The sequence below is a fragment of the Drosophila sulfurigaster genome, chromosome X, assembly GCF_023558435.1.
Source record: "Drosophila sulfurigaster albostrigata strain 15112-1811.04 chromosome X, ASM2355843v2, whole genome shotgun sequence".
Taxonomy (NCBI): domain Eukaryota; kingdom Metazoa; phylum Arthropoda; class Insecta; order Diptera; family Drosophilidae; genus Drosophila; species Drosophila sulfurigaster.
Window position 1 is genome coordinate 4,699,112 of NC_084885.1, and position 15,399 is coordinate 4,714,510.

At 37.9% G+C, this 15,399-nt stretch overlaps 1 protein-coding gene across 3 annotated transcripts in view; it reads right to left on the reverse strand.

Annotated features, from left to right (window-relative positions):
* LOC133849271 (LIM/homeobox protein Lhx5) overlaps nt 1-15,399 on the reverse strand; it is a 71,336-nt gene that overhangs the window by 33,443 nt on the left and 22,494 nt on the right. For 2 of the 3 annotated variants that reach the window (XM_062285219.1, XM_062285220.1), the window contains exons 2-3: nt 14,103-14,298; nt 12,398-12,624 (exon numbers count right to left, since the gene is read on the reverse strand). In XM_062285219.1, coding sequence (XP_062141203.1) covers nt 12,398-12,624; nt 14,103-14,298 — 423 coding nt within the window. Of the gene's footprint in view, nt 1-6,839; nt 7,148-12,397; nt 12,625-14,102; nt 14,299-15,399 lie in introns of those variants that run through there. The other variant, XM_062285221.1, reaches the window with a different exon arrangement.

Genomic DNA, 15,399 nt, shown 5'->3' on the forward strand with positions numbered 1-15,399 from the left:
ATATTTATACTTTATAGGGTCAAAGATGCCTCAGACACAAAGTTATAGTAGGGTGTTATAACTTTCTGTAATATTATTATATAATACAAGCTTAAAAAAAACATATTAAAATTTCGGGGGGAATTTTCAGTTTACTGCAATTTACGTAATTTTTGCAAAATAAAATATAATAAATACGATTTTAAATGTGAATTTTAGTTGGATAACAAGTTTATGCAATAGTTGTAAAATAAAACCAAAGGGAATTTACTTTTTAGAGCAGCGTAATAAGATAATACTTAATATCTGTGCTGAGTGTTTTCACTTACGATAATGTATAATATTTCTTTGTTCTTTAAAAATCTAAAACTGTTAAGCGAACTTCAAGTTTGAGACTCATTTAAATATAAAATATAATAAACAAAACAAATGTCATTTGAAGCATTGTTTAAAATGAATAAGTCAGCATTTTTTACTTTGTTGGTTTTTAGTTGCGACTTCAATTTTCTATTCCTAAATAGCTGAAACACTTCCAAAAATAAAACGGTATAAAAAAGCCATTGTTCTATGAAGATTTTTATAGTTTGCTGCTTTTCAGTTGCGGTTGCGGTTTCGATTTCCAATGCGTTATTCGAGCTGTCCCAGTTTTGGCTAACTGCAACTGAAACTGCGAATGGAAATCAACCATATTCGGGCATAATCATAATTATTTACGTTAAGATCTCAAGTTTCAAGTTTCGAGTTGCAGTCGAATGTTTTGTCAGGCTCGGGCGCCAACAGCAAAGAGCCATGAAAATGCATTTCATTTGACCCAGTTTGCGACCCACTCAAATGCCTCACTGACTCCCCAGCCTGTTGACAGTCGCTGTTGTTGCTGCTGATAACGTTATTTAGTTCTCTGTTTTTCTGTATTTTGTGTTGACTCAGAGTCACTGGAGATCGATGGGCGGATCGATGGGATCGCTGGCAAGAGTCACCCACAAAACTGAGTCACAGATTTTTTCTCTGTTTTTTTAGGGGATCGGCTGCAAGTTGTTAGCTAGATTTTCATTTAGGCAACTGAGTCATGCATGCCAAATAGAATGAGTTAAGAGGAGTTATCCCCAGTTGTTACTGTTCGTAATCGTAAGTAGTTGTTATTGCTATATATATGTGTGTGTGTGTTCATTTATAGCCGCTATTTAACGTTTTTTCAAGCGAAAAACTTTATTTTCACGCGCATTACGAGAGTGCCTCAAAGTCGAAGTCAAGACTGAAAAGTTAACCTAACACAACCGAAAATAAAATAAAGGTTTTCTCTCTTCCTCTCTCTCTCTCTGTCTCTCTCTGTTTTTCTCCCTCTGTTACTTACTGTGCTCCGTAGTAAAAGCCCATTAAAAATAGCTTTAAAGTGGCTGTAAAAATAAAGGCAAAACTACAAATAAAATAAACATAAAATGCGCACCAAGTGCGGGCTTCAAGCCGAAGCGCAAACCGAAACAATTCTACACTCAACTGAGGACAGGTGAACGCTTCACAAATAAGAAGCAATTACATATAGACTTAAACACAGACCGAGACTCTCCATGGGGAACAGCTCGATAACATGCAAAAAAAGAAAAAGATAACACTTTTTTTCTATATTTCAAAATACTTTTCTGATATTTGCAATTTCTCTCTCGAACTATTATTTTGCCAACTAATTCTCACTGTCATTCTATTTTTCTAAGCGCTGTTTGTCATAGAAATCTCGCTGGCAAAAAATACAAAGCACAACTTCGAACAGGGACAACAAAGTGTGGCCAAAAGCAAATGCCATGCCAGGCTTAGACATGACAGTTAACAAAAAACAAAAGCTAGCAACAAGGATGACAGCAAAGCGGTCAAAAGCGGGCAACAAAAAAAAATAGATATTGGCAAACAAAGCATGCGAATATCCACAAATGACAACGACGCAGTTTGAGTGCATTGAGTTGGGAAAGTAGAGAAATAACAAAAACACCTGCACATAGATACATTCTCTTTGTCAGTCAGTCAGTGCTGCACAGTGGTTGCATATCAGAATTGTGCACTGCTTTGTTTATCAATTAAAATTCTTGAAATAAATATATAAGTTGCGCAGAACTAATTTGAAAGAAAATTAAAAGAAAATTAGAAATATTTTGAATGTAGTACTATATCAATATACTAATTATAGCCATCGGTATATTTTAGTATTTTTCTCTATGGTCCATTTTGATCGTGTAACTATATCAATGTACCAAATATAGAACACGGTATATTTTGGTATTTTCGTAATATGATATTTTTCGTAATCTATGGTATATTTCAAATGCGCAAGTATATTAATATACCAAACACCAAATGACTTTCAGTATATTTGTGGTATATTTTTGGTATATTTGTAAAATATGTTTTCTTTGGATATGAGTAGCGGGTATCTCACAGTTTGTATCGACAATTTTTTCTTCAATAAAACCTGTGTAACTAACATTAACATAATTTATTAAAAAATAATTTCACTCGAATTCTTTTTTATATCTTGCATTTAGCAATACAACTATAATGAAGTTGAATATTGATGTAATATATCCCAATTATGTCGTACCTGGTTCCGCTTAATTGCACTTTTTTCTTTGAATAACATATAGAACAATATTCAGAAGCTGTTTATAATTTAGTATTTAATACTGACATCTCTTGTAGTTAATTTTATGCCATTTCATTGAACTCCCTGAATTTTGTTCTCAACTCTGCATTTGGTCTTTAGCTTTAAAGCTTTAAGGCTTAAGCACAAGAATTTTGCACGCCCTCCGCGCTACCAACTCCCCTCCTCCCCCACCTCCCCCTGCATCTTCTTCATCTTTATTTCTCGCTTGCTCTCACCCATCAGCCACATCCTCGAAATGTCCATTGTTGTATTTTATTTATGGCAACCCAGCAGCAACAGCAGCAGCAACTTCACAGCAACAGAGAGAAAAAAAAAGAAAGCAAGAAAAACGAGAAGAATTTTCAAAATCGATTTCGTATTTTTCGCAATTCTAAGCTTTTAGCCAGCTTTGTGCGGCCTTAAGCCAGCTTCATGCTACAATCCTACTGCCATCCAGTCATCCAACCATCCAACCAGCCAGCCAACCATCCAACCATGCTGTGCTGTGCTGTGTGTGTGTGTGTGTGTGCTGTCCACCTCATCGCATAGCGTTCTCCCGCAGACATTTTGTGCACAAAGCTCTGCACATTTCCGTTTCCGTTTTGTATACATAACCTCAATTCAGCATTTTGGCACAGCAAGCACGTCTTCAGCTCACACTCTCTGCTCTCGATTCGAACTCTGTCAAGCCAACCCACAATCCCTCCCCCTCTTCTCTCTCTCCCCTCTCACCACTCACTCCACTCTTCACTCTCGTCTCTTGGCTCCCATCTAGTTGCCTTACAAACGCCACCTGCAGCTCTGGCGCTTTGCGTGCTTTTGGTTTCGACAGTTGGATTTGTGCTGCGACCTCAGAGCAACCCCCAATCCACACACACACACACACACACACACACACACACACACACTCGTACACTCGTACACTCGTACCCCGCCTTCTCTGCCTCCTCTTTAAGCCCCAGCAACCACAGCAGCATCCATGGCCGCAGCATTCTTTTGTTTCGTTTGGTTGAATTTCTATTTTTTGCTGCTGCTGCTGCTGCTGTTGTTGTTGTAGTTTTGGTTGCTGTTGCTGCTGCTGTTGTTGCTGTTGCTGCTGTTGCCTTGTTGTTTTCTTAGTCAGCCGCCAACGCCAAATCCGCCAAACCACCCTGTGGGGCTTTAGCCAGCACACCTCGGTCTCGCTGTCGCTGTCTCCCACCTCCCCCCGTCAGACTGCCACACACAGTGGCAGCAACCCCAACACTTGCTCTCTCTCTCTCACTCACTCTTTCTCCCATTCTCTCTCTCTCTCTCTCTCTTGCTCGCTGGCTGTCTTTCTCTCCAGCACACACTCTTTTTTCAGTGGATTTCTCGCGCTTGTTGTTGACTCGCTGTCTCGCTCTCTGCTTTTAGCCGCCGGCCCGCCTTTTTGTCTTCTTCTTCTTCGTGTTGCTGTTGCTGTTGTTGTCGCAGTCGCTGTCTCAGTCAACGTCAGCCTCAGCTACAGCTCCAGCTACAGCTTCAGCATTGCGTTTATCTCTCTGCAATAGAGCCTCAGGGTTGTGCCCCATTGTTGTTGTCGCGCTGCTGCCCCAGGCAGCGATGGGGTTCATGTGGAGTGTGGAGATGTGGAGAGGTGGAGCGGGGGAGCGGGGGGCCATGCCAGTGGGGTTGAAGCGCCATGTTTTTAGCGACAGTCCAAGCAAAGCCCACCACGCACCAGTGGCGCCCTCTGGCGTCTCGTGCCATTTTTTCTCATTTCTCGTTTTTCTTTTCGCCTTTTTTTTCTGCTCTTGCTGTTGCTGCTTTTCAAAATGGTTGCCCATGCTTGAAATATGACATGATTACACGTTGCCACAGCGCAGAGGAGCAGAAGGAAGGAGAAGGCAGCGCAGGTTTGCCACACAGAGAAAATCACAGGAAAAACTGTGGCTGTAAATCTCGGGCTTAAAGTGAGAAAAATGTTTTTGTGGCACGCACTTAAAAAGCGAAAAACAAAAAACGAAATGAAATGAAATGAAAAAAACTTAAAGTTCAACTTGCGCCGCTCTTTTATGGCACCAAAACAGATTAAACACATCTCATACCAACTGCCAGCTGCTTAACAGCCACTCAATTTTTGATTGAAGATTTATGCGAGACAACAAGGCGAATGCCAATGAGCGACGAGTGAAAACACATACCAGAAACACCAGAAAAAAAAGCCAAAACAAAAACATTGATGAGATCTTAAGATGCTGTTGATGACGTCGTACCAAAACTGGGCACTAAAGTTCACCCAAGTCCATCTCCATCTCCATCCCCATCTCCGAGTCTCATTTGGTTTTGTTTAGTGGGTCGAGAAGTCGCTCTAGTTTTAACGCCTCAACAGCGAGCGGCCTCTCTTAATTCGCCCTGTGGCACATCATCACAACAAACACTGTTTTTGATGGGCAATGTTTAGGCACTAAAACTTGTTACTGTTATTGTCGCTGTCGCTGTCGCTGTTGCTCTTACTTTTGCTCTTTCTGTTGCTGTTGTGTGGCGACCCTTTGAATGTGCTTACGAGTTGTCATTAAGCGCAAGTCGTTGCCAAACTCCCATAAACAATAACAAAACATTAAACTAAAACCCAACTCACATCCACACTCACATTCACATCCACACATTCATTGAACCCACGGGTCGCAACGAGTCGTATAAACTGTGAGTACCCGTAACTTGAGGACAGACAGGTGTCAAATTGCTGGCGCAGTGAATCGAACATTGATGCAGTTTAATAGACAACTAAAAAGAACAATGAATATTCAAAGTGGTAACTCAAGACGACGATGCCCAAAAGGATTGTGAATAGCTCAAAACACACAATGAATGACACACAAAAACATCGCTGAATAATTAAGTTAATTTGAGCACACAAAACATGTTAAATGCTGCAGGTGAATGAAGTGTGAAAAAACATTCAAAGTATTCATGAATATTTACAAAAACACTCGCACTTTGAGTGCTAGCAAAGAATGTGCATTGATTGCAAAATTGACAAACTTAGTAAAGCCAGGAATCATATAATATTCCTTAACTATACATAAATATATGAATAACAGGAAAGCAAGCGAGTGTGCTCGACTGTGAGATACCCGCAACTTATTTTGAAAGCAAAACAGTGCGATATTTATCTTAAAATATACCGAATAATATACCGCAAAATACTTGAAATATACCGAAGGGATATATTTGGTATATTCATATATGACTACATTCATTTTAAAATATACCAAATTAATATACCACAAAAATGGTGAAACTATACCGAAAGCAATAGTTGGTATATTGATTAAGTATTAAATTCCAAGCAATTTTAAAATATACATAATGATATACTGAAGAAATACTAAAGTATACCGAACATTTTATTAAGTTTATCGATACAGTATTGCAATCGAAGTATGTAATATTCTTCAAATATACCGAATATTGTACCGCAAAATACATAAAATATACCAGAGGATATATTTGGTATATTTATATATGACTAAATTCATATTAAAATAAAATCTACCAAATTAATAAACCACAAAAATTGTGAAAATATACCGAAAACTATAGTTGGTATATTGTTTAAGTAGTACACTCAAAGCAATTTTCAAATATACATAATAATATACTGCACAAATACTATAATATACCGAAAATTATATATTATATTTAGTTTATCGATAAAGTATTACAATCGATGTATGCAATATTCTTAAAATATACCAAATATTTTACCAAAGGTTATATTCGGTATGTCGATGAAGTTCTATTCTTGACATATGCCGTAGAAGTCAAATAACTTTTACAATTTTTATCCGATCGTAACTACAAATTTTCGACTATTGACGTTGATCGAAAATCTATTATACTTAATGTGGTCTTCCCTGTGGGCAGCTGGTGTAAACATAGACTTTAAATGTGACGCATTTTGAGTGAATATTCGATACTCGCTTATTCACTTTTGAGAGACTCATAACTCTTTGCATTTATTCGACGATGAGTTCTCGCTAGATTTATGATTACCAAAAATTTGTGTGAAAAATAAGGAAGATGGCGACAACACTTCCGGTTTTCGGTTTTCGGTCGCTGCTCACAAATCACAGCGCCGTTTTATGTAAAATAGTTGGCAACGCAGTTAACCAAATGATTTACGAATGCGTCTCTCGCTCTCTCTCTCTCTCTCTCTCTCACTCTATCTCTGTCTGTCGCTGGCATTAGATGCGACTCTGCGCCTCTGGGTTGGGGGCACTCATATGTTACGTAGGGTGGCTCTTATCGCCATAACAGCATCAACACAAAAAAGAAAAAAACAAATATTTTTTTTCAACTTTTTGGTGCGGCGAAAAATAGCCGCAAATTTATTGTCGAAAAAAAAGGAAAGAAAATAAAGCGAAGCAGAAATCATAATAAAAATAAAAGTAAAGTAAAAATATGCGAGAAAAGAGGTTACAGCTGTCCGGCTGCTGAGTTGGGTTCGGTCTGGGATCTCTGGATATGAAGTTGGAGTTGGACTTGGACTTGGAGCTGACGCTGAGGCTGAGGCTGTGGGGTTGGGCATCGCATCGCATCGCATCGCATCGCATATATAAAGTAACCCAAAGAGCCATAAAAATAAAAAATAGCCCAAGTAAATGTCAAATAAACTTTAACGGTTTTTCTTATTTTTCTTGTTGTTTGTCGAAGGGAGAAGTGTGTGTGTGTGTGGTGTGGGGAGGGGGTCAGCACACGCAAGGTGGCCATAAAGTTTTTTTTCTCTCTGTTTTTGTGAAGCGACAACCAAAAAAACCGCCACATAAAATACAACAAACTGACCGAGACGAGGCAACAACAACAAAACAGTTGCAAAAAACTGAAACTGAACTGAAACTGCAAATAAAAATAGTCCCCCAACGGTCAACAGCAGCAGCAGCAGCAGCAACCATTACAGCAGAGAAAGAGAGAGAGAGAGAGAGAGAGAGAGCGAGTCAAAGAGAGAGAGACAGAGAACCACACATAAGCCACATACTATATATTATGTGCACCGCCAAACGACAACCGTAAATCTGCGGTATTTTTCATGTGGCCATGAGGCAAGCAACCAACAGCAACCAACAGCAGCAGCAGCAGCCACAACAGCAACAGCAACAACGATAGGCTTTTGGCCAGTTGGTAAGCTGGAAGCTGAAAGCTGTAAACTGTAAGCTGGCCAACTGAAAGGGCAGCCTGAACTTTGGCATTATTTTGGGCTCGCTTTAATGTGGGCAAAACTTGGCTTTAAGCAGCCCAAAGTCACAACAACAACAACAACAACAATTGTGTTTTATCTGTGCAGACTGAAGATGCTTTGGCTTTGCAATTCTTTTCTTGCAATTCGCTCACATGCGTTGTTGACCCTTTGTCCAAGTAGGCGTAAGAACAGCCATAACATCTACAACAGCAGCCACAACAACAACAACAGCAATAATATGTGAACAACATTTTCTGATTTTGTTTGCAATTTTTTGTATTTTGTTCTCGCTTTACTTCAGTTTTATATTTATTTGTTGCGCTTGAAAGTGGCTTTGGAGTCGAGTTCATTTAAGGGTCATTACAATTTGCTATAACTTTGTATGAGTGTTAGTATGAGTGTGAATGTGTGTGTGTGTGTGTGTGTGTGTCTAAGTGTGTGCCATTTTGGCATTTTAATGTTGCAGCCAAAGTCAAACAAAGCAGCAAAATAAAAGTGCTTACAGCTAAGTTTACTGGCCAAAAAATATTAGCAACACTTCAAATTGCGCCTGTCGAAGTATGTGTGTGTGTGTGTGAGTGTGTGTGTGTGTATGGGGCAATTAAGTGGCTGCAAACTGCTTTAAGAACAATCTGTTGACTTTATGTTTAAGCGATTAAAGCAATAAAGACACTTAATGTGCATTTTGTCAATAAGCTAAGCATGCAAATGTGACAACTCAATCGTTATTAAAATGGCATAAAAGTGCTTTAAGAAATTTAATATGTAAATTAAATTTACAATTTTTAAATCTTTTGAACTTGCAAATGTTATTAATTGCTCTTTATATCATTGACTGACTATCAATAAAAATGATTTTGATGGGAAATTAACTCTGTGTGATTTTGGCATTAGATTTAGCTTTCTTCAAATATGGATTAAAATAATTAAGACAGATTCTTCTTTTTTGTAAAATAATCCTGTGAGCCTTTAGCTTTAATTTCAGTTTGTTGAGAACTAAAATGTATTATTTGTGTACTAAATTAATTCCATGAGCTTTAATGTTCTGACTAAAAATTTACTTATAATAGTTGTAGATATTTTCTTTTCTTATGACACTCACTCTCTTTCTCTTTCTCTCTCTTTCTCACACTTTCACTCTCTTTCTTAAACTCTTTTTCATTCCTTTTCTATGCTTGCACTGTGAGCTTTAATGCGCTTTTGGCAGCTTTTCGCACATTGATTGTCATAAATGTTGCAGCGCGCAAAACTTTGTGAACTATCGAGACAGTTGCTCATCAGTCTTGACACCTATCCATTCTCTCTCTATCTCTCTCTTTCGCTCTCTCTCTCTCTCTAACTCTTTTACTCTGTCCTCCACACTCTCTTTTGCTGTCTCTCTCAGTTTATGTAACAAAACAGCTCTTGAACCTATTTCTTGATTGTATTCCTCAAGTTTTACATTTGGTTTATTGTCTTTATCTTGTTGCATGATTTATTATGTCTCTCACTCACTATCTCTCTCCCTCTCTCTCTCACACTCTTTGTCTTGTTCGCTCTCACTCTCTTTCCCTCATTGACTTACGCTCTATTTGTGTCGCTGTCTCTTTTGCGTGGCATTCATTTATTTTTATTGTTGCCATATTTATTGTCATTCTTCATGTTCGCTTTGTTGTTATTATTGTTGTTGTTGTTATTATTGTTGTTTATCACCCCGCAAACAGTTTAATTTATATGACAAGCCATAAATTAACGCGTGCAATGCGGCGTCTGTTTTTCATTTCATCATATTTGTTATGCCAGTGTTTCGATTATTCATATTCTATTTTTCTGTACGTTTTATTTTTGCTGTTTGCCCACGCGATTTTCGTTTTTTTTTCTTCTTGTTTGCCGGCGGCTTTCTTGGCGTATACGCAATTTTCTACAAGTTTTCCCGACGGCCTTCACACGCATCGCACACGCACGTTGCACGTTTCTTTTTTTGTTGTCGTTGTTGTTGGTGGCGAATTTTTGCCGCTGAGGCGCGCTAAGTGAAAAATCCGTTGCACGTAATTAACGCAATTAAAATCAAAACATTAATGACCTGCGCCTCGGCTCCCACGACGCCGGCGTCGCCGTCGACGTCGCTGCCAGTGTCGCTGCTCGCGTTGCAATAGCAGCGCAGCGCAGCGCAGCGAAGCAGCTGCGAAGTCGCCGTCGCTGCCCGAAAGTACAATACAACAACGCCAAAAAAGTGAGATTTCATGAAGAATTTGCACCAAAAAATAAAACCAAGTCACAGCTGCTTAATGTTGTTTAATTGCTGTGTGTGTGTGTGTGTAAAATTGAGTACAAAAAATGCTTGCCTACATTTTGGGGCAGAAAAATGAAGCATGCCAAACGCAGCCATTTTGTGGCTGAAGCAAAAGGCGAATGTGTTTTTTTTTCGTCCTTTTTGTTGTACGTCGACGTCGACGATGGCAGCGACGTCGCTGCGCAGACGCCAGCAGAGTGTGCGTGTGTGTGTGTGTGAGCAGCCCAAACTGAATTGCGCAGCTGCGTGGAGCACGCTGCTTTTTGACTTTGTCGCTCTCCAGCAGCAGCAGCAGCAGCAGCAGCAACAACAACAGCAACTCCTTCGGCTCGCTGCTCGCCGCTCGGCGTTCGCTCTCAGCGCTGCTTTCCCCTCTTATGCGAGGCAGCGACACAACACAAAAATGGCAGCGTTGAAATATTTAACGCCGCTAAGTATGCTACGAAAATATTTCGCAAACAAGAACAACAGCAACCACAACAGCAACCACACAACATGAACAACAACCACAACAAGAACGAGAACAAGAAGCAGAGACGACCAACAACAACAAAAACAACAAGAACAAGAACACGACACGTTATGGTGTAAAATTTAAAATTATTGCAGAACGCAAAAACAAAGTTGATGAAAATGAAAATATTATTTGCGCTGCCAGCCACGAAGTAAATTCGAGGCGTTGCTGCGTGTGACAGCAACAGCAGCATCCTCCCTTCGCCCTCTTTCTCTCTCACACTCTCTCTCTCTCTCTCTCTCTCTCTGTGTGTGTGGAGTACTTAAAGCTTTAATTGGCCCCCATAATTATGTGGCTGCTCTGCTCAGCACTGCAAACTTTAAAGGCAAAGTCTTTAAGCTGCTGCATGGGACTGCCAACTTACTTTAGGTTGAGGCTTTAAATGCAGTTGGCAGCTGCTTTCGAATGCGTTAATTACGGATTAAAGAGTTGCATTAGTGCAATGGTGACTGTCAGTGTTGTAAAATATGCAAAGTACTTGACTTGAAATACTGAATTTACGCTAATTCGTTGTCGAAATAACGTAACTCAGTGAAAAAGTATACAAAATGAAAGTTCTTTAAGTAATGATTGAGAAATAATATGTGACAAGGTTGTAAAATATCTGAAGTACTGAATTCTATATTGAAAATTGATCTTTGCTTTGAAAAAAGAATTAAAACTAAAGTTCTTAAAGTGTTTTATGAGAGGAATTATGTCTGGCAGTATTGTAAAACAATCTAAATACTTGACTTTAAAATAAAATAAAAAGAAAATACTGAACTTAAGTTAATTCTTTATTGTATCTTGAACCTAACAAAATTAAAGTTATTTAAGTGTTGCATAGAAATTATTGGGAAATAATATCTGACAGTGTTGTAAAATATGCGAACTACTTGACTTAAAAAAAGAATTACAATTTACATTAACTCTTTGTTAAAACTTTAACTGAACATAAAAAAGAATTAAAACATAAGTTCTCTCAAGTGTTGCATAGTAATGATAAATTGATGTTAGCTTTGCTTTAATTAGCTGGCAATGTTGTAAAATGTCGGTTTGTTATCGCAGCGCATTAATCATAAATACGAGCAATGCATTAAAGCAAATTTATGCGCTTAGCCGCTGGCTGTACTTTGATTTCAAGTGTGTGTTTGTATGTGTGTGCGAGTGTTGGATGTTGTTATCTTATGCATGACTTTGCTTTATTTATGCGCCGCTTTGCGTTTTATGTAAATATTTGCCAAGCATTTAGCTTTGAAATGTTTGCCAGGGTTGCCAGATTACGACAGCAAAGAGTAACAAAAAAATAGGAAGAAGAATAGCAAAAAGTGCCCTGATGATACAACAAAATCATCAATGCAACAGCAACAACAACAACAGCAACGGCGACAACAATCTGCACTAATATCAAGAATTAGAACAACAGGCGACAAAGTTATTCCCACGATAATTTGAATGGCAAATATTTCTATATTAAACTATAAACAATTAGTGCAAACAAACAAACGCGAACAGCGAACAACGAACAACGAACGCGTGTAGCCACCAAAAATTAAAATATTTGCCAACAACAAAATGCGCTGGCAAATTGCGCCTAAATATACCCAAAGCGTCAACGCCATCCTCCATTTATCTATCTGGTTGTTGTTGTTGTTGTTGCGTGTGCAACGCGTCGTATACGCAATTTTGTATTTATTGCTGATAGCATTAGAGAGCACTGCCAACCAAAAAACAAAAGACAATTGCTGTTGTTGCTGTTCCCCCATCTATTAGCCCAAAAAGAGATTGAATGAGATTTATGAACCCAACATTCGCACTTACCGCTCAGCGAATTGTGGCCGCAGGATGGCGCCTTGCCCAGCAGATAGTCGTCCTTGCAGATAAACTTATTGTCATCCAGCACGTACAGCTGCTCGCCGGTGCTCAGCTGCTTGCGGCAAATGCAGCATGTGAAGCAGTTCAAATGGAACACCTTATCCCTTGGCTTCCGCACCAGATCCGAGGGTGCGATGCCCTGACCACAGCCGCTGCATTTGGTGCCATAACGTCTGTAAAGATCAAGAATTTTATTGGAGTAGTTATAGAAATAGCATATAAAGAATATAGGAATATAAGAATTATAAAATGCAGTCAAAGCCAGAAATGAAAAGAACTACATTCATAAAGAGATAATTGTAAAAGAATGAAAAAAATATAAGGCAAAACTATATAAAGAAAAATATAAATATGACCCTAATATTTTTTATCGGAGCACGCTGTCAATAACTATCGATAGATCGATACAATCCTTTTTAGAGTCAGAGTCTCTTCTTAAGTTCTGTTCAAGAAGCAACAGTTATCTGAATGCAACATCCTTAAACGGTTTTAATACCTTCATAAAAAAACTGCGTAATAATCAAACTACATCAAAAACAAAATGCAAGTCAATATACTTCAGAGAAAATGTCATTTGCATTTCTTATTTATATATATATATAAAGAGAAATGATTATACATTTAAAAATATATTTAAGGGGAAGAAATTGTTAGTAAAAAGTTTGAAAAAGATTCTCTGCTTATAAAATTTAATTTATTTTGTATTCTAGTCAACTGTGGTAATTATCAAAAAGATGTTCATTTACATAATGATAAATTTGCAGAAAAGCATTCAAATTTAAATCCAAGAAGTGAAGAAATTACATATTTAAAAATATTCTTAAACAATACTTAAAAATAATGGCAGTTAACGCATCAAAGACTTAAGTTTCTTAAGCGTTAATTGTTATTATCTTTTTGAATATTTTATAAAACAAAATTTGTGAAATATTGGCAAGAAAACTTTAAACTTTTGACTTACGCTAAAAAACAAAAATCATATATAAATAAAGCACTTTCTAAGCGCAAAACTTGTAACTTGGCTCAGCAACTTCTCAAACTTATTTAACTAAAATTCTATTTGTATAAAATCTTTGCTGTGCTTCGAGATAGAATAAAAGCCGCTGTGCCAAATTGAATGAATGATGAGGTGAAGCCTTTCGATGTCGAGATCTGAACTCATATGTGAATGCAATGCAATGTAGGGAATTGAATACTCAAAAGGGCAGACAAATCAGAATCAGAATCTCGACTGTTGACTGCCACTTGAGGCTATTGTTGTTGTTGATTGGCAGCAGACAGAAGAGAGTCGAGATACGAGAAAGAGTGTGAGTGTGAGTGAGAGTGAGAGAGATCCATTTGGTGGCCATTGTCAGCATCATTTCAGTTGGCAGTTGGCAGCTGCATTTGAATTCATTTGATTTGTGCAGGTGTTTTGCATGTTAATTGATTTCGCTGTGTTTTTTCTTCACTACGTTTATTTTTTTGTATTTTTCAATTAGAAGATTTTCTATGGCAGCAGCAACAAAGGGACAAAACATCCTGCACTTGGCACTTGGCTTTTATTCTTGGCTTAATTGCACACTGCCTTTGCTTTGCTGATTGATTTGTTCAAGCATCATTGATTCGAACGGCCAGATTTATTTTCTTTTTTTTTTTTAATTGTACTCACCTGAAGAAATCGTTGCGGCAATAAAGTTTCGATTCGCGGCTGAAGCATTTGTCTGTCAGTGGCTGCAGGCATTCGCAGCATCTCACGCAGGACGCGTGCCAGGCTCGCTCCAGGACATTCAGCAGAAATTTGTCCAATATGGGCTTATTGCAGCCAGCACAAGGATCGCCGACGCCGACCGGCGGCTCGCTGCGACCTGCAAAGCAACGAGAGGGAGAGAGTGAGAGAGAAAATAAATATTTAATATTTAATTGCGAGATACGAATTTGTATATTAACTTGAATTTAAATTGAAGCAACTGCTTTAAAGCGATGCTTAATTAATTGTTGCTGCCTGCTTTGTTGCTTTGCATTTGCTTGACAAACAAACTAAGTTGTATTCATAAATATGAAAGCATTTAGAATGGTTATCAAAATAAGTAAAAGAACATTTTTGTAGAAAATAAACCACAAAATACTAAACAATATCGAAGGCTATATATTTGGTACATCGATATTGTGGTACATTTAAAATATACCACAGATTACACAGAATATGCCAGACTGTCAGCCGAAGCAAGTAAAACCCAATGGCAGAAGTCATTTTTTGCCTTAAGTGAGTAATAATAAATACTGTAGTTATTGTAGAAGCTTTTAAAATTTGAGCGGAGCGGAAATATACTAAATTAATATACTGCAAAATTACTAAGAAATACCGAAGGCCATATTTGGTATTTATTGATTCTTATGGTTTAGTTGTGATTATAATAACATTGAATTTTTAACTAGAAGAATTTTCGTATGTTAATGGAATTTTTCATAAGAACATTTCTTTTATTTTTTTGTATTATTCTTCTTACTTTTGTTTTTACTGCAGCTGTTTGTTATTATTAAATGAAATGCCTGTGAATTAACAGCAAATAAACTTAGTAAAACTAGAATTGTGAGAAGCTTAACTAAAGTCAAAAAAAATATTTAATTTTTACTAGTTTTAGAATCGCTTGCTAAAGAAATTGAAATACTGATCATAGTTTTTGACATCGCTCGATTTAATGGCATTTAATTCAGTAATTGATTTTGGTCTGCATTGGCAGCACTTTAAATTTGTTGCGATGCAATGAGAATTGCTGTTTTGTTGGCCTTTGTTATTAAGTGGACTGTGGACTTTCTCTCTCTCTCTCTCTCTTGCTCTCGCTCTGTCTCTCTTTCAGTGTAGCGCCAAAATCCTTTGAGGCGCAAATTAGCACCTTGCCATGGCCCTCAAGGTGGTGTGATGTGGCAAGAGGGATTTAAGAGGCGGACGGAAGAGGGCGAGCATT